This window comes from Blastomyces gilchristii (assembly GCF_000003855.2).
Source record: "Blastomyces gilchristii SLH14081 genomic scaffold supercont1.15, whole genome shotgun sequence".
Taxonomy (NCBI): Eukaryota; Fungi; Ascomycota; class Eurotiomycetes; order Onygenales; family Ajellomycetaceae; genus Blastomyces; species Blastomyces gilchristii.
The window spans coordinates 1118021-1140033 of NW_003101668.1; the positions used below are offsets into that span (position 1 = coordinate 1118021).

The 22013-nt window shown below is 44.9% G+C and overlaps 7 protein-coding genes across 7 annotated transcripts; 3 read left to right on the forward strand and 4 right to left on the reverse strand.

The window, feature by feature from the left end:
• Window positions 1-4361: 4361 nt before the first annotated feature.
• On the reverse strand, window positions 4362-6012 carry BDBG_06175 (uncharacterized protein). The gene has a single exon (XM_031722490.1). The coding sequence runs from the start codon at window positions 5403-5405 to the stop codon at window positions 5127-5129; it is 279 nt and encodes a 92-aa protein (XP_031579732.1). The 5' UTR covers window positions 5406-6012; the 3' UTR covers window positions 4362-5126.
• Window positions 6013-6233: 221 nt separating this feature from the next.
• BDBG_06176 (UPF0660 protein) lies at window positions 6234-9284 on the reverse strand. Its single transcript, XM_002622950.2, has 2 exons — window positions 7981-9284; window positions 6234-7912 (listed from the first exon to the last, which is right to left on the reverse strand). Exon 1 carries the CDS (start codon window positions 9021-9023, stop codon window positions 8199-8201), a length of 825 nt encoding a protein of 274 aa, XP_002622996.1. The 5' UTR covers window positions 9024-9284; the 3' UTR covers window positions 6234-7912; window positions 7981-8198.
• A 43-nt stretch (window positions 9285-9327) lies between these two features.
• BDBG_06177 (small nuclear ribonucleoprotein D3) lies at window positions 9328-10711 on the forward strand. Its single transcript, XM_031722491.1, has 4 exons — window positions 9328-9635; window positions 9780-9840; window positions 9979-10108; window positions 10259-10711. The coding sequence occupies exons 1-4, from the start codon at window positions 9579-9581 to the stop codon at window positions 10359-10361; spliced, it is 351 nt and encodes a 116-aa protein (XP_031579733.1). The 5' UTR covers window positions 9328-9578; the 3' UTR covers window positions 10362-10711.
• A 346-nt stretch (window positions 10712-11057) lies between these two features.
• On the forward strand, window positions 11058-12684 carry BDBG_06178 (uncharacterized protein; the record flags this gene model as incomplete). Its single annotated transcript, XM_002622952.2, has 4 exons — window positions 11058-11262; window positions 11350-12081; window positions 12212-12499; window positions 12605-12684. The coding sequence occupies 4 exons, from the start codon at window positions 11058-11060 to the stop codon at window positions 12682-12684; spliced, it is 1305 nt and encodes a 434-aa protein (XP_002622998.2).
• Window positions 12685-12857: 173 nt separating this feature from the next.
• Window positions 12858-13883, reverse strand: BDBG_06179 (3-hydroxy acyl-CoA dehydratase; the record flags this gene model as incomplete). The annotated part of the gene is made up of 3 exons (XM_002622953.1): window positions 12858-12931; window positions 13052-13191; window positions 13363-13883. The coding sequence occupies 3 exons, from the start codon at window positions 13881-13883 to the stop codon at window positions 12858-12860; spliced, it is 735 nt and encodes a 244-aa protein (XP_002622999.1).
• Window positions 13884-14162: 279 nt separating this feature from the next.
• Window positions 14163-18892, reverse strand: BDBG_06180 (uncharacterized protein). The gene is made up of 12 exons (XM_031722492.1): window positions 18580-18892; window positions 17815-18477; window positions 17715-17754; window positions 17615-17640; window positions 17232-17562; window positions 16970-17169; window positions 16636-16915; window positions 16481-16573; window positions 16253-16424; window positions 15836-16190; window positions 15663-15779; window positions 14163-15591 (listed from the first exon to the last, which is right to left on the reverse strand). The coding sequence occupies exons 2-12, from the start codon at window positions 17863-17865 to the stop codon at window positions 15148-15150; spliced, it is 2109 nt and encodes a 702-aa protein (XP_031579734.1). The 5' UTR covers window positions 17866-18477; window positions 18580-18892; the 3' UTR covers window positions 14163-15147.
• Window positions 18353-21546, forward strand: BDBG_06181 (uncharacterized protein). Its single transcript, XM_002622955.2, has 4 exons — window positions 18353-19670; window positions 19734-20565; window positions 20647-20899; window positions 21034-21546. The coding sequence occupies exons 1-4, from the start codon at window positions 19190-19192 to the stop codon at window positions 21046-21048; spliced, it is 1581 nt and encodes a 526-aa protein (XP_002623001.1). The 5' UTR covers window positions 18353-19189; the 3' UTR covers window positions 21049-21546.
• The last annotated feature ends 467 nt before the right edge of the window (window positions 21547-22013 follow it).

Sequence of the window (22013 nt, forward strand, 5' to 3'; positions counted from 1 at the left end):
ATATGGGGGCAGCAGACAGACGATGGGGGCAAAAAGGAAATAAATAATGAAAGAAAAAGACGACCAGTATAGGCTGGGGGGGGGGGGGGGAGAGGGGGAGGGGAGGAAAGGAGTAAAGGGGAGGGAGGAGGAGAAGGAGAGGATAGCAGAGCCCCCGGGGGTGTTTGGGGGGGGGAGACTCCCTCCCGCCCCCCGGGGAGCCAGAAACACACACACCACACACCACACAACTTTCAACCACACCAACAGAAAACCGCAACGACACCACAAGTCAACAACGACACACAACTTCAACCACACACCAATCAGAGCCTGGCTTAGACTGACTCCAGGTACAAGGCACCAAGGACTGGCTGCTAGTCTCAACCCAGTCTAGTGTTGGCGCCGGAACCCGCTGCTGATTGGCGCCTGGCTGGAACCTTGACTGGAACCTTGCTCCCCACCAAGGCACAAACCTTGAAACCGGAGAAAAAATAAGAAAAAGACAAGAGAAAAAGACACTGGAAAAGCGTGTTTTGCTGTAAGCGGCTAGCCAGATCGCGGTGGCCAATCAATCCTACAACGAAGCTTCCCAGATATGGTTGGGCAAATACCAGGTACCCGGCTTTCCTGGCAAACAAATACTGTCAGCTGAGGTACTTACTGTCCATAAATCAATATATAAGGTTATTTTCAATTCCCCCTTTTCTACACTCCATACGAAGATGCTGATATATATATACTAGATATGCGGAATATATACAGACTATACCCAGGACATATATGTATGTCGTCCCACCTAAAAAAAGAAACAAGTGGTGCGGTTTTGACGCTTGAGGCGAAGTCCGATTCCTCCCTCTCTCCCCCCTCTATGCTATGCCACACCATGCCACTTTGGAGAGAAAAGGTGATAGGTTCCTCAAGATATCAACATCAAAGCTCTCTATATCGAATTCAACTCTGCTTTATTTTTATTTATTTTATTTATTATTTTGTTTTTCCATCTGTAGCTAGCCGGACTACATATCTGACACACTTCTGACACACAAGAGCTGTCAGCCGTGATCCGAAAATACAAAATCAAAATCAAACTACGCCTCCAGGCTTCAAGTAATGCCCCTCTCTGCCTTTGCCTCTGCCTCTTTCTCCCTGCCCACTGCACTACCCATGATTCAAGTTACTAACTAGCATGGATCCATCCACTACTCAATAAGTAGGACCATGAGGATAACGTATACTTCGTACAGAAACAGCGAAAAGATCCAATGCATTCTGCAGGTCTGACGGTCTGACGGTCTGACAGGACCAGGGGAAAAGAAAAAGGGGCGGGGCCCATCAAGGACTGGGTACACATGTACACATGTACAGTACATTACACACGCCTACAAGTGCGGAGTATATCTAGCCTTTTCCCGCCCGCTTTGCCTAGTCAAAACCTTGGGAATCCATACTCCACTCTGTAAGGCACAAACTCTATGTACAGTTACTATGACAGCATCACCGGAAAAGGAAATAAAAAATAAAAAACGGTACTCTTAAAGCAAGAGATATTGATGCCATGTAACCAGGCAGCGAGGCGCCGGCACTCTCCTGCTCCCCCAGCCATTTCCTTCTCTTTTCCTTACCATTCGCTTTTGTTGTGGAGTAAGTTAGTTACCATCGTCTGTTATAATTTACAGAATTGCAAATAGTTCGCATCTTCACCTTCGACCCCCCAAGGCAATGGAGTAACATTCCAAGGCAGCGAGCGTACGTACCATAGCTGTTCTGAGACAAGCAGCATGAGAAAACAATTAAAAAAAATACCCGACAAACCAAATGCAAACCCACCCCCCCCCCCCCCCCCCCCGGGGAGGGGTCCTCTTGGGCTTATACAGACTATTGACAAGCTATTATTATTTTCTCCGAAGCAAGACACTCCACTGCAAGAAAACACGCATGCACATGTCCGTTCCGACGAACTATTTGCACTGTTGCATGACATCCAAACCCTCATCCCCTCCCTCGCTTTTTTCATAATATACCCCATGATTTCTTATATTGATATTGATATCCGGCTCAGACTCGACGGCGACAGGGACTGCGACAATATACACAAATAGAAATAATCTATTTATGTGTATTTGCCCGCGCACAAGGGAGAGAAAGAAGAAGACAAAATGAAAGCAGAAAAAGCTATATGTAGAATGAGAATAGTCAATTAATTGATGTGATTGAATGTTGATCTTCTTCTCTTCTTTATATGAATATTGATATTCATATTTATATCTATACATATTGAACAAGAAAATCAGAAAGAGAAAGTACTGATATCTTCAACTTAAGAGTCAGACCACTGTACAGCATTGCTGCTCAATTCAGATTGCTATAGTTATTTTAATGTACTGAATATTTATTTCAATCTATCTATCAGAATCAGATATTCATTCTCCTGCTTCTATTTCTTTTGTTATCTCATGAGCTATTTATTCTTCTTATCTAGTTTTCCCCTTTCTCTTTATTTTCTTCCCATCTTAAACTCGGAGGTTCTTTTAAACTCATCTGAACCTTAACGCCCCTTGCCGCCGCCAAACCGTCAATCACAGGGGATCTACAGATTAGAACGTTTATACAGCTATATCAATCCACCTTCTTTTGCTTATTCAGTAGTATGGATGTGGCCTTGAAAAGTCTGATTCTGATCTCAGATTATACACACTCTGTAGTTATTCTCCTTGCCATGTTTTCCCTGTTACTTACCCAGGTATGTAGGCACAACATGCACAATTACGTACCCTAGGTGACGTTTGTATCCGGAGAATTTCTATTCCTCCGAAGCCCGCCAGCCCCCCACCCCGCGCTCAGCTCTACGCAGGAGTTTCTATTTCATCTTATTATTACCTACCTACCTTATATCCAAAATAAATTTTGTCCATATAACTTCCACTCGCGGAATATTCTTCCGGTTTACAGCTGCAGGCTGCAGGCTGCAGGCGACACCCTGCATATATGCAGTGCAGTATACGGTATGCAGAGCGCCGTGCGTGGTTCGCGGTATGCAACATGCAAGCCCCATGAAAGAAAACCAGGTGTGTTCTGCAGGCATAAAAAGGAAAAGAAAGATGAAAGAAAAAGAGAAGTTTTTTGAAAGAAACAGAAAAAAAGAGGGGAAAATGAGTTATTCCATAATCAGGTTCGTTTTTATGTATAGAAGAATCTTCTCATCATCATTATTATGTTTATGTGTTTCTCATTTCCCGCCTGCTTTCTGTCTAGTAGTTATTTTAACACTGCTCAAGCTCACTGGCCGCATTTCCTTCTACTACTTAGTATCAACATAGAGGTATGATATTGTCTGTATGTTTCAGCACACCCTCGAATAATCTCAATGCACAGTGCCATACAAGCTATCTATACCTAGGTAGGTAGTAAGTAGAGCTGTCCACAGGTGGCTGTACCCTCCCTCGCCCGTTGACAATTAATTGCCCATGACTGCTACACTGCAGTGCCTGTCTGGCTGTGTTTGTCCTGCGATGTGCTACTCCACCTGCGACGGTTGAGTTCAGGTACTGTACGACGCTATATCCAAAATTTGGTTTCCCCTCTTTTGCCTAAATTCTCCGAGTCAGACATGGCATCGCGGGTCTACAAGGTTACTATGTAGTATAACATGGGTTTCTCATTGTTTTCTTTAATCTCAAGAACCCACTATTTCCCATTTCAGTTGTTAATTGCACCTTGAGTTATTTTGCGCACAGGTTGTGACTAGCTGTACATGAGTGGAGTGGAGGAGTGCCTACATTCAATTGTGAATATATGGAGGTGTTTTATGGATGGAAAGAGGGAAGCAAAGCAAGGCCAGGGGTATCTTTGAGATTTTGCAGATGCATGTAATGTACTTATATATAGAGACAAATGTTTAAGAGTTCAGATAACATTGATATTTCAACCTATGTCAACAAAGGAATAGACCACAGATTGAAGAGGGATGCTGTCTCAAACTATACATCTTATATATAGAGCTCACTTCATAGTTACTTCACACTTGATGATTGTTTGTACCCACTTCTGATTCAAATGTTTCTCCATTCTTATCATCTTCAACTCTCATGTGTTAAAAGCCCTTTCCTAACCATTCATTCAAAAAGAAGACAATCCATCCCATTGGAAATGTCATATAGCAAGGCTTGCAGGTTAAGGTTCTGTAACTAGATCGAAGTCCAAAGCATCAGAACACACGCAACACTAACGCGCTTGCAGCGGCTTTTCACAGCCCCCCCATTGATCCTGGATGTATTTATTTATTTAACTATAGATATTTTCCAGGCTTTGCTGAGTTGCAAGACGTAATTTCGCATATATGTTAAAAAAAAAAAAAAAAAAAAAAAAAAAAAAAAAGGCTCCAACCATAGAATAGGGAATCAATAGATACTTAGGTAGGCAACTAGGTAGCTAGCGTTCATAACTCGTATGTTGAACACGCTTACTCCGTACATGTTTGCTACAAAGGTACGTCCAGACACTTCTATTTACACATAGAATTGTCTTTACCAATGGCCATAGAAAGTCCATCGTTCACCAGTTCCCATATATCTTTTTCTTATTTTATTTATTGGACCTTTTGGGTTAGCCTTTCTTCCAGCAGTGCTTAAGCTATTTCTGCTCTTAAGAAACCGGTGCAGTGGTCGAAGATACCTCGACTGATGTAAGTCCCAAGCATTGGACGGAGTATACTAAACAAGGGTAACTTGTGTTGCCGAAACGGCTTTCAGCCGTCGCGGGAGTAACTATTTCTTCCAGAATCTTCTTGCCGATCCTGCGATTTGAAAAAAAAGAAAGAAAGAAATCGACATACGCTGTACAGTCAGTCCCCACTGACGTCGCGCAGTAGATCGCCCTCGTCAGCGCCATCCGATTTAAAAAAAAGCAAAAAAAGAAAAAGAAAGAAAAGAAAGAAAGAAAGAAAGAAAAAAGAAAGCAGAAAATATGACATGTTCTGGTCGAGAGAGCGGTCGATCACTCTCTGGGCCCCTTTTCCACTGCGGTGTTATCGCTGCTGATGAGAAAGAGGAAGGGCCTTGACTGGAGCTAGATTGTCTTCCTTGACTTCCTCCAGAATACTCCGTACTGTTAGCAGGGTTTTGCCAGCTTCAGCTACCAAGCTACTGCTAGTGCCTATATGGGTCCTTTATCCCAACCGCCAAAGGGGATAAATGGGGGCCCGCGCCAGTGCCGACGCCCCGACTACCAACCCAACTACCAAATCGCCAGGATCCTGGGGTTGGGACATGGCATCCTTCAAGTTCCGGCACATTCGGGGCCATGTGATGATCCGATTTGGACCAGGTCGCGGTGCCTAGCACGAAATCCAGACCGCCGTGAAGGAATCCCAAGACACTAATCGTACATAGGGTAGGATTGGCGATGCGATCCTGCAGGGCTGTCATGGCCGTGATGGCTGGGCATCTCAGCGACCTTTCGGTGAAAGGGGTTTAGCCCCATTGTTCTCGTTTTAAATAATAATCCTTCCCCCGGTCTTCTGCATCCGCTCGTTAGGCAGGCCAATGCGTGGGGAGGATGGATACGGAGTATTCGGGAACGAATTGATGTAGTCTGTAAGCCGGGAGGGTTTCATTTGATGAAGATAGAGTTAATAAAGTGTACCCTTCCTCAAACGTTCGATGGTAGTTATTTTTGGGAAATATAAAATAAATTAAAACAAAGTAAATAAAAAGCTCAATGCTCCTTTTATAACGTGTTAATGTAGCTGGGTACTGTACTCAAATAAATCACTCATATCTCTTCATGCTTGTTCCCAGCTTCCCTCTGCATGGCATCCACCCATAGACATCCGAAGATATTTTTTATCATCAATTAATATTCTAACCGGGAAGTCAACTCACGTAAAACACCTAGCCGTTACAACATCTGCACGCATGACTCGACTGAACGCCCATCAGCAGCCAACAACCGACTTGATTTGCAGCTTTGCCTCGTTCAGGTCAAGGGTTTTCTATTTTTTGATTCCCTATCCCTATCCCTGCTTGCTATCACGGCACTTTGTGGTTAGAATACGGGACTTAAGGGCCATCACGACGCCTCAAAATACGGAAGGCATATATCCATGGATGGTAAAGAGGACGCGGCAGAGTGTCTGTTCGTGGAATGGTGTGATTTTATATGTATTCTTGTTTTGAAATCACCCAATGGTCCTCTGCTGAACGCAAAAATGGCTCTCGGGTTACGTACTCAATAAGCCGATTTGATCGCTCGTGGTTAACAAACACATGTACTTAATTTACCTGATGAAACAAAAGCAAGTACCCGAGTTTCGTTTTGGATGACTCTGTTAGCTAGCAAGTTCGATACATGTACATGTACAGTACATACAGTGTCACAGATGATGAGCCGTGAACCACCCCAGCTTTTCCGTGCTTGTTCGGGAGATCGAAAAACAAGGTCATGCTTCTAGCGGAGGAAGATGTGTGTTTCATTACCCTCTATCTCCTATTTCATGGACCGGCACAAGTAGCCTTGTTGGTAGAGCCTTCCGACCATTTGTCCCTGGAGGCAGCGGCGAGGGTTAGCCAAGATGCTAAACAACTCCTATCTGACGCGACGGTTTGAGCAGCTGGTGCGCTTTGTATCGCCCAACTAGCAGTGTAAATCGGATCAATGTGTATCTCCTGACTCTCAGTCAACCATTACATGTAACTAGGCAGGGTGGCCATCAAAATGTATATATATATTCTGAAGCGAAGAGCCAAAAAGGAGTTGTGCTGATTGTTTATATATGTGTATAATTTGATAGTACTTGGGCAGTATTATGGCTGTGGAGGATGAAGAGAGGTGGGATTCGGGTAGCTAGCTGCCTGAGAGGCTGAGAGATCGATGATATCAATTCAAGGTCCTTGGCTAACATAGCTCGCTCAATATATTCTGCCGCGCCGGAGGTTACAAGGGGAGATAAGAATCGTGGCAAATCCCATGTATTTCCCCATAGGAACTCGCCAATGGAAGGAAGAGGAGCCAAAGACGGATGGTAGGGAGCATGAGAGATATTGAAATTCTCGTTTGACACAAAGGGAACAGTCCTGCAAGGAGAAATCCGAGAGCTTCCCGATTCCAGCTGGGAGCATAGCCCCCATCTTTTCTCACATATTCTCACCTAGCTGGCAGTTTCATGTACGATTCGAGTCCAGGCCCCCAAATCTCAAATTCAAAGTCTGTTCGATGCAAACGGCGAATACGATATCGAGTACGTAAACCACCAACATATGTAACTGAGCTATCCTGACACGGGCGGAGTCGTAGAAGCCACACCTTGGGAAGATAATTGTAAGCCCCGGGTACCAGTAGAAGAGGAAACTCTCGCCTTTTTGTAATCACCAACACTACTTCATCCGGCTATGCTCGGACGTTTTGTTCCCATTGCCAGGAAAGAGAGGGAAAGGACCCCAGGAGCTTCGTTTGAAAAGACTTCAATCACACTCAATTCTGCGGTAGCTGATCGATATATACAAGACACAGAAGATCACCCTGCATGAGAACGGGAATAGGTGTCAGAGCCGTGCGCAAGAAGCCCGTAGCGACTCTACACTCCCCATTCAAGCAGACTCCATCCTGCTGACTTTAGAATATAGGCATTAACTATCCTTAGCATTTTGTTGTCTACGTTTCCCAGTGATTTTTGAAGCTGCCAACAACAAATTCAGCCATCATAAACCAGCACAGTACATCGTCTCTCACGGTAGAGAATTTTCCGTCGATGCAGGCTGAGGAAAGTGATTCGACTCTGGTCTATACCAGTTCATCGTCACAACAAGTACGCCTTCGCGTATTCCGATGCCAGTGATAGAGATCCGGAGCATGGATAAATAGGTGTCTCCTGGCAGTGCCAGCAATGGCGTAGACAAGACATCCTGGAAACTTATAGATATACAACTTTTCGTGTCTAGTAATGATGGAGGACAATTTTAGCTCTATCAGGGTTATAAAGATGGAATTGAGAATCTGACATACCTAGAGCAATGTAGATAAATAATGCGAGTGGAACCTTATCCAAAAACATCCACCCAAATTTGGCTGTCAATTAATACCACGGACGAATTGAGAGTGGGCATTCCCAAGAAAAAGTCTTATAGACCTCCCATAAACCAAAATAAAAGATAAAAGTTGTTGCTCCCGTTCCTTTCAAAGGGTTTATCCGTACCTACCCGTACCTCTAGAGTCCACTGCGATCAACTTTCCCAACCTCTCGGCACCGCTGGCGCAACTCCCCTTCGCCTTAGGTACCGCTCTAACCTCACTTCCAATTTGGCCAACTTGCCTCTAAAATCCATACCCTCCCTCCCTTCATCATTCCCCTCTACACCGACAGTCACCCCCAGTTGTGTCCAAATGCTCCACGACCCCATGAGTCCGGCCATAATTATGTCTGTGCCAAGGCGATCACCCACTACCGCGACCTCGTCAGGAGAAGTGATCGCATTCTGAGCACGAAGGTGGGCAAGAATGGAAGGATATGAAAACGGTTTCTTTAGCGCATGATGTTTTGGCGGAACTTCTGAAGCTTCGCTAGAACCAACGGCCTTCAGAGGGACGCCGGATCTGAAAACGGGGATTTGTAAATGGGACAGGATCGACTCGATGTGATCTGCTTCTTCCTCATAAAGAGCAATATTTGGATCACTGCCTGCAGTGTTTGAGACGATTAGCATTCCGTGCGGGTTATTGTGCATGTTGAAGGGGGAGGAAGGATTGGTGCGGAGGTCCTTAAGCTTCTGCAGGTAGGCGGGCGGGATTATGCGGGATTCTGGAGGGGTGAGGGTGTTGTCTTTGTCGATTACGAGGGCACGAATTTTGGGCGGGAACTGATGTCGATTGGAACTGCTGCTTGGTGTGGAGAAGTAGGAGGAAGGAATAAGGTGATCTCCGAGGTTTTCTTCTGGGAGCTGAAGGAAGGTTGGGATGGTGTAATTGGGGACCAGGAGGGATGGATTTCGGAACAGCGTGGATATGGCAAGATTGAAAGCCGGAATGTTTGGATTGAGTGGACGCCGCATGGTAGCCTCTATATTAAGGGGAATTCTCTTGTGTAGTTATATTTGGAGGGGAGGGATATGTAGCTCCAGCTTCAGCGGGGTTGAAAAGCTAAGATGTATTATAAACGGAGGTAGATAATTTTATTGGTACCATAGGATGTAATTGAAAAGGAAAAAGGAAAATAATTGACTTGTTAACTAAATATATTAAGTGACTGTCTGCCCAGGGCCAGAACGGAAGTCTGCTTGTTGTTGTTGATGATGACGATGTTATTCATGCTGATGTTGATGTGAAAGATGAAGCTGAAACTTGAGTGGAGAGATGCGGCTCCAAAGCTTAATTTTGCTGGCAGATGCAATATTGCCGAAAGCGGTAACTAACTAACTTGAACCAACGTCTTCCTGTTCCAACCACGCTTCTTCTGACAATCCGCGAGTGATGCCATGACCTGCGCGTGACCCTAACTGGCATTATCTGGACTTTTATTTAACGATATACGCTGAGTTATTTGGTTTTTTTATTCAATTTCAATTACATATTCAGTTTCCCGGCTTTGGCGCATTTTCAGTTTCGAGATGGGTAAATTAACGAGTACTATCGGAATCCCCATCAAGCTCCTCAATGAGGCGCAAGTAAGTGTCCTTCCCATTTGCGCGCCTTCCTTGCGCATACCCTACTTTTCTATCGATAGGCGCAAATGATATCCTGTTCCTTTGTCGCATGTAGTACTTCGATTTTAAATACCTGTTTACTTACGATTCCGTTGCTACCTGTAGGGCCATGTCGTTACATTAGAGATCACTTCCGGGCAAGTCTATAGAGGAAAGCTGCTTGAAGGTGCGCGGACTATATCCGGATTCCATAATTGGTGATCGTTCTGGCTGTGAAGATTGTCGAGGTTCCATGAACGAGGGCCCATGACTGCCATTATATGCGAAATTTTTTGCTGACTTGGGTTGACTTACGCGCAAACAGCCGAAGATAACATGAACGTCCAACTTAAAGATATTACCGTCACGGCTCGCGATGGTCGTGTTTCGCATCTTGACCAGGTCTACATTCGGGGGAGCCATGTGAGATTTTTCATTGTACCGGATATGCTGAGGTATGGTATCAATATAACCCCGCGTGTTTTGGCCACCTCATGTTTTGTTTGCTTTGATGGGCTGCTCTTCTTCCATTTTTGATGCGTTGGCCGCTCTTTTCAGATGTCCGTACGATTTAGGAAAAGTCACTAATATATCTCGTCGTTTAGAAACGCACCCATGTTCCGGTCGAGAGGACAACGCGGCAGAGGTGTTGGTCTGGCGAGAGGCAGAGCCACTGTCAACAGAGCTCGGGGTCAACGGAGGGGTTAAAATGACATTGTTTTTCTAGTAGTGAATAATTGGAGTTATTCTTTTTTCGCGGATGAATGAAAATTTGAACGATTGGGCGTCTTCTCGTATCAGGCCGTCTCCACGGAATACAGGTGCCATTCTTCTGAAGTTATTTCAGCTATACGTTTACATGGACTGGTCCGAAAATATGGATAAGAAAAGGGACGAAATTAGCAAATTGGAGCAATATAGATACCATTTTCTGTTGAAACAGTCATGGGTTTGTTCATTAGTGGTTGAAATGCGGATTTCATATTCCCTAAATAACTGCTAGTTAGAATGAAAAAAGTCTCCATATGCCATCCCAGATTATAGTAAATGTAGATGTCAGGCCCCTGAGTTTGGCTGTGCTGGAAAAGCAAACCATCTTAGGCGCATGTGGGAAGCATAGTTGTTGGTCTGATGCGGGATCTCCGAAATTAAGCTGGGCCAGACATTTCTCAATAGCCTTCAAGCTGACCGATTTGAGGAATCCACCACTCATCTATCTACAATAAGTACGTCGCAATCTAGACGATTTCTCTATTCATTAATATATTGACGGCTAAATCCCATGCGCCTCGAGGGAATAAGTATATGATATCACCACATTCCTCCTGCCATCCCGCTCCCCCGCAATCCTGACTCTTCCCCGCCATAACCTCATAACCCTATGCCCTCACGCTGAACCTCACGATGTCCTCCCCAGGATCACAGAAGGAGAAGTCCTTGAAGAATACAAAAGCGGCTCCACGGATCTCAAACCCACGCCGTCTCTTAATCCTAACCCCAGCTCCGCACTCCCACAACGTTGTTCCTCCATTTCTTCACAGCCTAACTGGAGTCCCGGTCACAAATGCGCCTCAAGCTACAAACGACGCGCAGTCAGATGGAAAAGCAGGTGAGCTATGAGAATGTGATATATATCCTTGTGTCTACGTGCCCTGAACGCCTAATAACTTCCTTCTTCGCCCTTGGCTCTGATTAGAACCCTTCACACCGAGTAGTGCAGAAGACGACGTCGTCGTAAGCTCTACATTTGCTGGATACACCACACATTCGCCACTACGAATAGAGACCAAATATTACACGGCGGATATACCGATATGGGTCGACGAGCTTCCTTTCCTTTATAATAATAGTGCATCCGCACCTTCATTAACGCAAGTCCAACCAAACGAAACTGGATGTATAGACGCGGGTTCTCAGCTACCCCTACACAATAACCTCGCCGCCTGGGGATCAGAATTCCTTTCCGATGAAGCTCGGGAAGTGCGAGATGTCATTGGTGCCATTGTCGTCTGCATAGAGAGGCCGACCATAGCGCCATCGGTCTCATTTCCCAGTGATGATGACCCGGACATGTCAGGGGACAGGGAACATAGAATGGGGATTGCGCAAGGCATAAAGGAACTTGTGAGTACGGTTGCGGAGGTTAGGAATCGAATTGAGGAGGAGCGCGGTGGGTTGGGCGAGGTTCCGGGGTTGGTTATATTAGTGGGGAAGGATGAAGGGGAGAAGAAAGCGGAGAATGTGAAGGGGAAGAGAAATGGTTTGGGAGGACTAGAGGACAGCGGTGATGATGAAGTGGAACAGATTTTGGAGTTTAGTATTAGGTGGTGGGAAGACGAATTATCTGAGATGGGACATTTCGAATTGGAGGTTGTAGCGTGGGATCCTCAGGATGAGGGAAATGGGGATGAAAGGAATAATTTTGGAGGTTTGTATTGTTTCTCTTTGACGGTCTACTATATATTATATCTCGTCTATATTTCTCTTCCCCATTAATTTCCGGTCTTCTGCTTTTATCTCTGGGTTATTAACTTGCTAAAATTCCGAAATTCCTGCAGAACTCCAGGGCATGCCACGGATAAGGGAAGTCCTGCGGACGAACGAGTGGACCTCATGTAGCCAAGGGGATCTATCAACAGACTTCCTTCTCGACTCTGATGGAGAAACTGGCTTCGACAAGGAAGCTAGTGAGCTCGAGCGCGAAATGTTTGATCTTCGACTGGCGATTGAAAAAGGGGGGGATGAGCTTGGTACCGGCGAACCAGGGCCAAAAAATGAAGACGAGGAGGATGAACTTCAGGTTGAAAGGATGGATGGATTAATGTTGAGAATGCAGGCTATTAAGGGTGAGCATATTTATGATTGCATCCTGTCCATTTGGTAAATTGAAAGAGGGAATGCGGCTTGTCACATTGCCTTCTTGGTGGACACGCCAACTAACCCGCCAATAGATATGGCTGCGGAATTGCCTGAGGCAGAGCGCAAGGCGTTTGCGGTTAAGGCGATTAATGATATCATGAAGGATATTTAAATATTTACGAATGGAGTAATGAACAGTGTCAAACATACCCGCTTTTCAAGAAAGCTTCTAATAATACAGCCAAAACGACATAAGTCTCCGATCAACTCCAGGTAAATCGCATTGCTATACATATTCCAACCCGTTTTACGCCAATTCCGCCATCTATTCAGTCTTGCTATTAATCAGTCAGCCTTCTTGGAGGCTTTAAATACCTTTCTCCTTTGAGACATCATATGCGTATACAGAATGAATGAGCCTATCATGAAGACAAGTGTTAGCGATCACGATCCCAACACAAGCAAAATAACATGCAATGTTGAAAGAAAACAAAATCGAATAAAGAAGAGGGGAAATCGATTAGAGGGGAGAAACTTACCAGGCACGTAGATAACCAGTATCAAACTAAAAAACCACGCAACCAGGGGTTGAATATCCCACGCCGGCGTAATGGCCTTGTAAATCAATGTACACTCACTCGTAATACCAATTGGATAGAGGACGAAGAAAGTATTATACCTGACAGGGTCATCAAGTTAGTCTCCGGTCAGGCAATGAATAAGCAAAATCCAGAAGACAAGCGCCGACCACGATCACCAGCCGCAATCACAAAACAAAAACCATCAACCAACCCACCGACCCAAGCGGAGTGGAGAAGAAAAAAAAGTAACAAAAAAAGAGAGAACATACCTCAACCAAAGCAACCATCGCGGCATTGCAACACCCAAAACCTGCACCACAAAATATCCATATCGAATACACTCCGTAATCCCCCAAGCGCTCAAGCAGCCAACAACCATCCAATCGGCCAGTTTCCACCCAGGCTCCGTACTCGTAGCGCCTACAACCCCCTTTTCCTTCCCAATCCTATCCACCGAGAAAAAGAACATAACAAACCAGACGACTAGAATACGGCTGCCAACCTGCATCGCCGTCGTGATAGGGGATGCACGCACGAGCCTTACGACCGCGTGTAAGATTTCCAGCAAGGCGAGGGATTGCGTGAAGAGAAGGAGCGGGAATAGGTCATCGAAGATGTGCGCGACATGGCCAGTGGGAACGAGGCGGGCGAGGAGGAATATCAGTCGTATGGTTATGGTGGCCCAGAGGGTGAAGGAGAGGGTGTTGTAGCAGATGAGGTAGGTTTGTGCCGCCGTGGAGGGTGGTTTGCTGACGAGATTCTTGCCATTGGGGGGTTTGGATCCCGCCATTTTTGTTTTGGATAATCTGTTTCTACCGCCTGCTTCGACTAAATGCTATATAGGTCTGTTCTCCTCCTCCGTTTGTTTATTCGTTTTGTAGTGGGTGTTCCAGGTTTCTGAATGTTGGCTTTGGGCTGCGTTGCCTGGCTTGATTTAGTCGGATGGCGTTGCTAAAGTTCTTTGTCCGCTCAATTGAGAAGATAATACCTATAGCCGTTATCTGAGAAACATTTGATTAGGACGGGCAACGGAAACGGCCACTGGTTGTCTATTAATTATGTTGCGCAACAAAAATAAAGCTGGAGTGTTTGTTGGATACGAAAAAGACAAATTTGTTGATCCTCGGCAGGAAGCTTGGGCATGCCAAGACTGCCCCAACGCAAAGCTCCGGAGGGGCAATAACCATGTCTGATATTTCATTATATGTAACTATGAAGTACACAGCATTTGATTAACTACAAGACTATTAGGCAATTTATTATTAAAAGATATCATTACCCGAAAACATCAGCAAACAGACAAAAACACACACAGGGGCGTCTTGCTCGCAGGCAAACCATCACAGCAATTCGCTCAACAAGATATCCATCCAACCATCCTCTTATGGGTGTCCACTCGAAGAGATATTATTACCCGGTGATTGCATTTGAGCTTCATTGACTCTGGAAATTATTATCCACCTTTCCATGGAATAAGAATATGGACGAGAGAAAACAAGAATTCGGTATCATTATCATAATAAGACAAGGTGATTTTGCATACTTCCAAAAGAACCGAAAAAAAACAGCACGAGCTGGAATAGGGTGTTGAATAAAGAGTTGAAACTATCCCATCACTCCTATTCTAACACCATCAGACTTGGATATTGGCTTCGGGGACAACGTGAGCGCCGCTAGGCAGTTGAGTGCCTCCAATTCCACGTTTTCCCATGGTCTGGTCGGTCTTGCTGATGGGTTCCTCAATCGAGCCAATTCCCGAGTCCCTGGCCGTAGTCCGAGAGCGAGTTTTGCGTGTAATAGGGGCTAACTTGGGCAGGCTCGTAGACTGGGTAGCATCGCCAATGCTAAATACAGGCGATTCCCATCTGTCGCCTTTGGCAGCAAGCTCCTGATATACTGTAGCCTTGGAAGATATGCCACCTGGCAGCTTGATATTCTGGAAAAGAGCACTAGGCTCCGTGACTGCGAGATTAACTTTGGTATCTCGTTTCTTCGCAGTGTCTTTCTTCTCCTCTGCTTTCTTTCGCATGTCCATCACTTGCTTGCGAAATGCATCAACGTAATACGAGTAAATAGTGTGGTTTTGCTGCGGGTCGCTGCGAGCAGCCTTCCAAAGCATGCTGCGCTTCATTATGCACAGCATATGCGAACTTGTCACCGCGTACAAAGGTGTCACGAATTTGTTTTTCTAGAACCTTTTCCACGGCAGGGCGCATCGCAACATAGAGTAGAGGCTTAAAGAGCGTGAAAAGAATCTTATGATTCGACTTCTTGAGCTTAATTTGTAGGTTGTTAACATGGACGGAAATCTTTTCTGGCTTGAATAGGCTGTCGGCTACGTCACTGGTGGATCCGGAAACCTTGAAGTTGAATCCTTCACCACCCATCATTATGTCCATAACTCCGGTATCAGTGAGACTAGGGAACCCAGTTTTCTTCTTGATGTAATAACTGACATCTCTCCAATCGGTTTGTATCCCAGTCGCTGCTACCATGACCTTAAAGGGGAGTCAGTATGTTCAATGAACTGCGCCACCAACAGACACGGAATGCTCAAAACATCACTAACCTTGTTTGTATGCTTGCTTCCGATTCTCTTGCGACCCCAGCGCCAGTAATTGTCACTACTAAGTTCGACGACATTGGGCAGCAAATTGTCGCTCTCAAGGACAAGGTTTTCGACCACCTTCATAATTATATTAGTACTTGAGATTCAACTCGTGTCCGATAAAAGTTACTCACCACATCAGCCATTGGGTCAGATACTTCAATACGGGGTAGGGGGACATAACGTATTTTCTCGAAGATTGAAGGCAAGATGATGCTGGTAACATCCTTCATAAGATGCTCCTTAAATACTATCTTTCCAGAGGCGTCGTAGCCGAGATCGTGAAAAAGTTTTTGCAATGAGTTGCCAAACTCTTTGTTCAGGGGATCTTGGTCAAATTGGTCCCCAAGAAATTTTATCTCATCCACTATGGAATCTATATTCTCACGGTACTTGTCGCGGAGGAGGAATTGGCCTTCATCGTAAAGGCTATTCCACTCTTCATTTGCCGAATCCTCCAAAACATATCCTTGCTCCCGAAGGCATTTCCTGAAGTACCCAGTGATTAGACATTAACCGTGATGTAAGACTTCTGGAAGTTCAAGGCTTACCTGATAAAAGAATTCACCGATTTAAACCAGTCTCTTAGTCGAGGATCCTCATCAGCGGCATGATAGAAATCCTTGACGTAATCGAGCAGATTGTCCATTGAAGAACTATTCGCGAAGCGTTCGAGGATAAGCTGCAGTCGTTTCATCACATCTTTATTTTCCTCTACCAGTCCTAAAGCCGCACAATTAGTAGGGTTACATTCGAATGGCGGCGAACCGCTCACACACCTTTTGTAGATGAAGCACCCTGCTGAGAGATGCCTCTACCATGGCCACTGTAAGTTTCGGCAAGCGAAAGAAGCGTTTCAATTGCTTGTTGGTCTAGAGTAAAAAATGCATTTAGCAGTGTTCTAGCATTGTCGCCAATTCTGTGTATCGCTCACAGTCAGAATGGCCCTGAATTTCCACAATCATCCTTTTTAGGCGCCAAATTGTTTGATCGCGTCGCTCCTTGGGCATCTTCTCACGGAGAAACTCCTTTGTCCTCTCGGTAAGTTCACGGGATCGGGTCTTGGTTTCCTCTGGGACATTCTCAGATACTTGTTCTCCGACTGCCTGAGCCCCTGTGATTGCACCGGATGTGGCTTCAACGCCACCCTCAGGGCCGCTTGGACGAGCTGCTTGATCTGCAGTTCCCGTTGCGTCTCGGGCGCTTTTGCTCGCCTAGAGAGATATGAGTAACGGAATGGATAGTAACACGAATCACTGCAATCTTACCTTTTCCTTTTTTTGTCCCACCTGTGATTTAACCTGTGACTTAAATTTGGCGCTCGAAAGGTCAGGTTTATCATGCCAAACATTTTCATCCGCAGGCTCGTCTATTCCTGCCATCTCTTCTTCTGAAGGCCTGATCTTCCCTGCAGCCTTCTGAGCCGCATCGCTAGCCATATCGCGCATTAGGATTGTCGCATCGCGAACTAGGAGCCGAATTGTTAGCATGGGGGCGATTCAGTTTAGCACGCCCGTGGGGGATACGTACGAAGCTTCCGGAACTGGCCATTAGTTATCAGCAAGGTAGCGAGCGTTTGAAGCCCTTCAGCAGCTCGCGTACGATCCTGTTTCGCAGCATCTCTGTCAACTGTAACCTCTGGTGTCTGCAACGTGGTGCGCTCTCCAATATGCTCCAAGTCCCAGATGAGCTCTTGTATCAGATTGCCTTCATTTTTGACAAGGATAAGCATTTTGGCGTTCTCGATCACATCACGAAGGTCTTTGATGAGTACGTGGCCATCGGACGAAAGATTATCAGGAGGCGAAGACAGGGCGCCTGACGCTAAGAGGCTGTTCAGGGCGATATCGATTTGTTTGTTCTAGAGATGTTTTATCAGAAGACGCTCATGACTTTTGGCCATACGAACATACCGATGGAACCCTCCCATTTTTGAATGCTGGGACCCGGTATTGCAATTAGCGATGAATGTTTAATGGCACCTGGCACTGAGAGCATAAGGATGCTACAAACCAGAGTAAATGCCGTAGAGTTGAAGTTTGCGATTGATATCCTACATTTCGCCGAGCGTTAGAAGAGATGTTTGTGACAGACCGGCGATTGCAATACATACCGCTTCCTTCACCTTTGAATCCGAAGGAACATTGACTGTGCCGCGATCCATGCTAACGCTAGCGATGGACAAGGAGTCGTAGTATTGGTGATGGGGACTCGAAGATATAGCTTGTATAACCAAAGGGGGTGAACTACTAAGGCGGTGGGCTCAGACAAGGCTCTCGATTGATAAGGAAATGCCAGCGCAAGGAAGGCGACTAGCAAGTACTGTGTTGGGCTTTTTCCCTTCAGGGGTATCAAAATATCAGGGTATCTCGGGTGGTAGCTTGGTAAGTTCGAAGTTTGCGCAATTATTGATATTCGAGTAGAAATAGTCGAATTGGAGCCAAACAAGCAAAAGAATATTCAAAATAGAATAGAATATAAATTTAAAAGTGCGCAAAGGACACAAGCTGCTAATGCGCTTAGATATAGAGGAGGGAACGGCGGCCCTAAAAAAGCACTCAACTGTTGACGTCATGGTTAGGTAGCCGCAATAGCGGGTCGATATGTGTAAACCAGACCATTGTCGCATTGGAGTGGCCACCATAAATCAGGTTCTTCCATGGTTGGGGACTGGAGGACCTCAATTCCTCACTCCGCCAGTTGACACGGTGGCTGCAACGTCACCGAATCTAAATTATCACCAAACAGCCTGGGGTAATTCCTAGACAGAATAGCGCTGAAGTGCTCAATTGTTCAGTGAGCCAATAACCTAGCAATGGAAGATCATTGGTGGATATTCTGTCGAAAACTTGGTTTAACTAAGGTGAATAGAACTTACATCATCATATCAAGAAGTCTGAAATGAGGGAGATATCAACATGAAGTCAAGGGTTGCCCGATTGTCCCGATTTCAGCTCACACAGTTGTATCAAGAGACCGAAACGTGATAATGTGGCTGGCTCTTCATTTTTCTGGTTAGATGGCACAGTGAGGGGGATTTGCAAGAGCAGGGAAGCTCCCGTCAATTGAAGCATCTAGGGATGCCCTTATTCCTGCATCAGGGCCTGGATACATGAAGCTCTGCCATCATACATTCGGGCGACTAGACGCTTGAACAAGTGCCCCATGAGCATTTAAAGTGTGGACAGCAGCCTAATTAAGTTGACGTCAGACCTTCCCAATGCGGTAGTAATGAATAGTTATACGCGTTCATTTCCACGTGACAGCGCAGGCGCGACCGCGCGTTAATTTTGTTGCCGCCATCATATTATATTACTGGAGGTCTTTACTAGGAGCAGCAGCGTGCTCTTGCGTATGAACCCACCAGCTGTGAACAACGATCTTTAGGCACCTTTCCGTCATTTTTGTATGCGCCCAGCCCTCCAAAGTGAGGGCATAGCAAAACAAACGCATATGACCTTCACCTCAGTCCAGAAAGCTTTCTCATCATGCCTCCGTCAGCACAGCCAGCTAGAAAACGCAATGTCAAAAGACAAACCCGCTTAACTTTCACTCCTTTGGCAACTTCCTCTCCCGGGGGTGGTGAGCGAAGTCCTGGGAGTGACAGAGTCGCAACCATGCGATATAAAAACGGCTTCAGTTCTCCTAGTTCGAGCAGTCCGATTAAGCGAAAGAAAGAGCCGATTTCGAAACTTTTCCTATCAAGCGAACGAGAGGACATATCATCAGATGAAGAATCCATTCGCGCGCCTTCTTCGAGCCGTAGGCAACTGAAGCGATTGGTTGTCGAAGATCTTGATGAAGATGAAGATGATGGGGAAGAGTCTGAAGATATTATCTACTCATCTCCTGCAAAACGAAGGAGGCTAAATTTGCAATCTAAAGCTTCAAAAGATGAGACTCCGCGTAACCGTGCTGAGCGAGATAAACTAGATCTAGAAGAGGATCTAGAAGACCTTCGCGATTCGGGTATGACATTGGTATTTCTTTTACATTATTTGAAAGATTAACATTGCTAAAATTGAACCACAGCCACGACGAAGACAAGAACTCGAGGGAGAATAGCGGATAAAGCTAGGCTAAAGCGGCAAACCCAGCTGGAGGCCCTAAAGCGTCGAAGAGGGGGAAATCGCGAAGTCGGATCTATGAAGTCATCGGGAGAAGAATCCAACGCAGAACAAAATGAAAATTCATCGTCATCGGAAGATGAGGGGGATGAGGAGGAAGAGGAGGATGCATGGATTAATCTAGATGAGGACAGTGACATCGAACCACATCTACCAGAGGACCTTGACAAATATGAAGATGATTTCGTCGACCAAGACGAGGATGGAACATTAGGTGCTCCAGATGAACTCAATGACATCCCCTTCGAATTTACAAGACATCGATACAAGCGTTTAAGAGACCATTTCAAGGACGTCGTTGAGTGGATGGTGCATAACAAACTAAACCCTGCCTTTCCCCGTGACGATGTTGTCTATCCCGTCGCGTTCAGCAAAGTAAATGACGAGGTAATGGGTCTAGCGGGGTCACAACTTATCTCTTCAGCCTGGAACAGAGACTTTAGAAAGGCTCTTGAAGCTAGACCACGCATCGATATCTCGCTATATCCCATTTCGATGGGCCACTCATGCGACGCTTGCAATAAGACGAATCACCCCGCTTCGTTTGATATCAAATTTGATGGAAAGCCCTACCTCTTTGAGACACTGGAACCTATATCTGATGATGATGATGACGATGATGACGAGAACGACAGTGATGAGCAAAACGACGATGAGAGCGGTGATCGCGAACGTGGGAATATTGATCGCGAAGGCAACAAGATCCCAGATGCAAACGCGCATTTTTACTTGGGAAGGTAGAGAATAGCGGAACAAATCATACTATATTTCCCCCCCCCTTTACTCTTCTTAACTAATCCTCGCCCCCCCCCTTCCAGGCACTGCAAAACCAAAGCCCAGATGGCCCACACGCTCATCCATTGGCGCTACGATCTCAACGAATGGGTCATAGACTACCTGCGACGCAAGGGTATATTTTCCGACACTAAGGTCCTAGAACGCGAGCACTGGAGCCAAAAACGACGCTCAAAGTATGCCAACCAGGTCGTGGATGATATGGAAGAAGGTGGGGAAATTAACCGTCTGTGGAGGGATTTCAATACAAATTTGAAGGCAGCGAGAGAGGCGAAGGTTCGTTTTTCTTCTTCATTTTAGAAATTACAATTGATGTCACAAAAAAAAAAAAAAAAAAGAAAAAGAAAAAAAGAAACCAAAGGAAAGAAAAGAAAAGAAAAATCTGACATATGGGCCACTACCTAATTTAGGAATCTCGATGGTGAATATCTGTTTCGTGCTTGATTTTCCACGTATTTTTTCATCAACGTACCTGTGGAGCCTCTACGCAAACCAAGTTAAAACATGAGCCAGTCAATCTAAAGTCAACAGAATTCAGCTTTAGAGGATTCGGTCTCCTTCTCTCAGATGAACCATTTTGTGCAATGTTGGAAGCACTTCATTTCATTCCACTCAATCAATCAACCAATCAATCAATCAACTCAGTCAAATACTCAGAGGCAAATCTATCTTAGTAAACATGCCTCTATGCATACCGCGTACAATCGAAATGTGTAATGGTTTAAAATGAGCATCAAAATGCCCTTACTTACTATATTGAATTGACTGTGTAAACGGCCCGGTGGACCTGTGAATTGCCTTTTTGAAACTAGTTTTGCTTGTTTAGGTTGGGTTGGCGCCTCAATTTCATTTCCATTTTTCCATTTTTTCATTCTCCTCTTTTTCATTTTTTCCATTTTTTTCCATTTTTTTCCATTGTTTTTTTTTTTTTTTTTTTTTTTTTTTTGTTGATGAGACAAGATATGTCACCTATGATAATTTATCAACTAGTCTCAAATCAATAGAGCATGCTATACTTATATATAAACATTTATCTTCTTCTAACAGAGTAAAGAGAAAGAAAGAAGAGGAAAATTCATTCTAATACTTATTTATCATTGTAAAACTACATGAGTTTTGAAATTTGACATGGAAAAAACAAAAAGAATTCGAAGAAATAACATGAAAAATATGAGATGAATATGAAAAAGAGAAAGAAAAGAAAAGAATATAAGAGTAATACAGAGAAAGAAGTAGAAAGAAGATTTAAGTAATTCAAGAATACAGATAAAAAGAGAAGAGAGTGAGAAGAAATTAAGCAAATCAGTTTTAGATTGTTGCAAACTGTATGAGATTTTAATGTAGAGTAAGAAAGAAGAGGTGAATGAGAATTTAATCAATGAATTAAGAA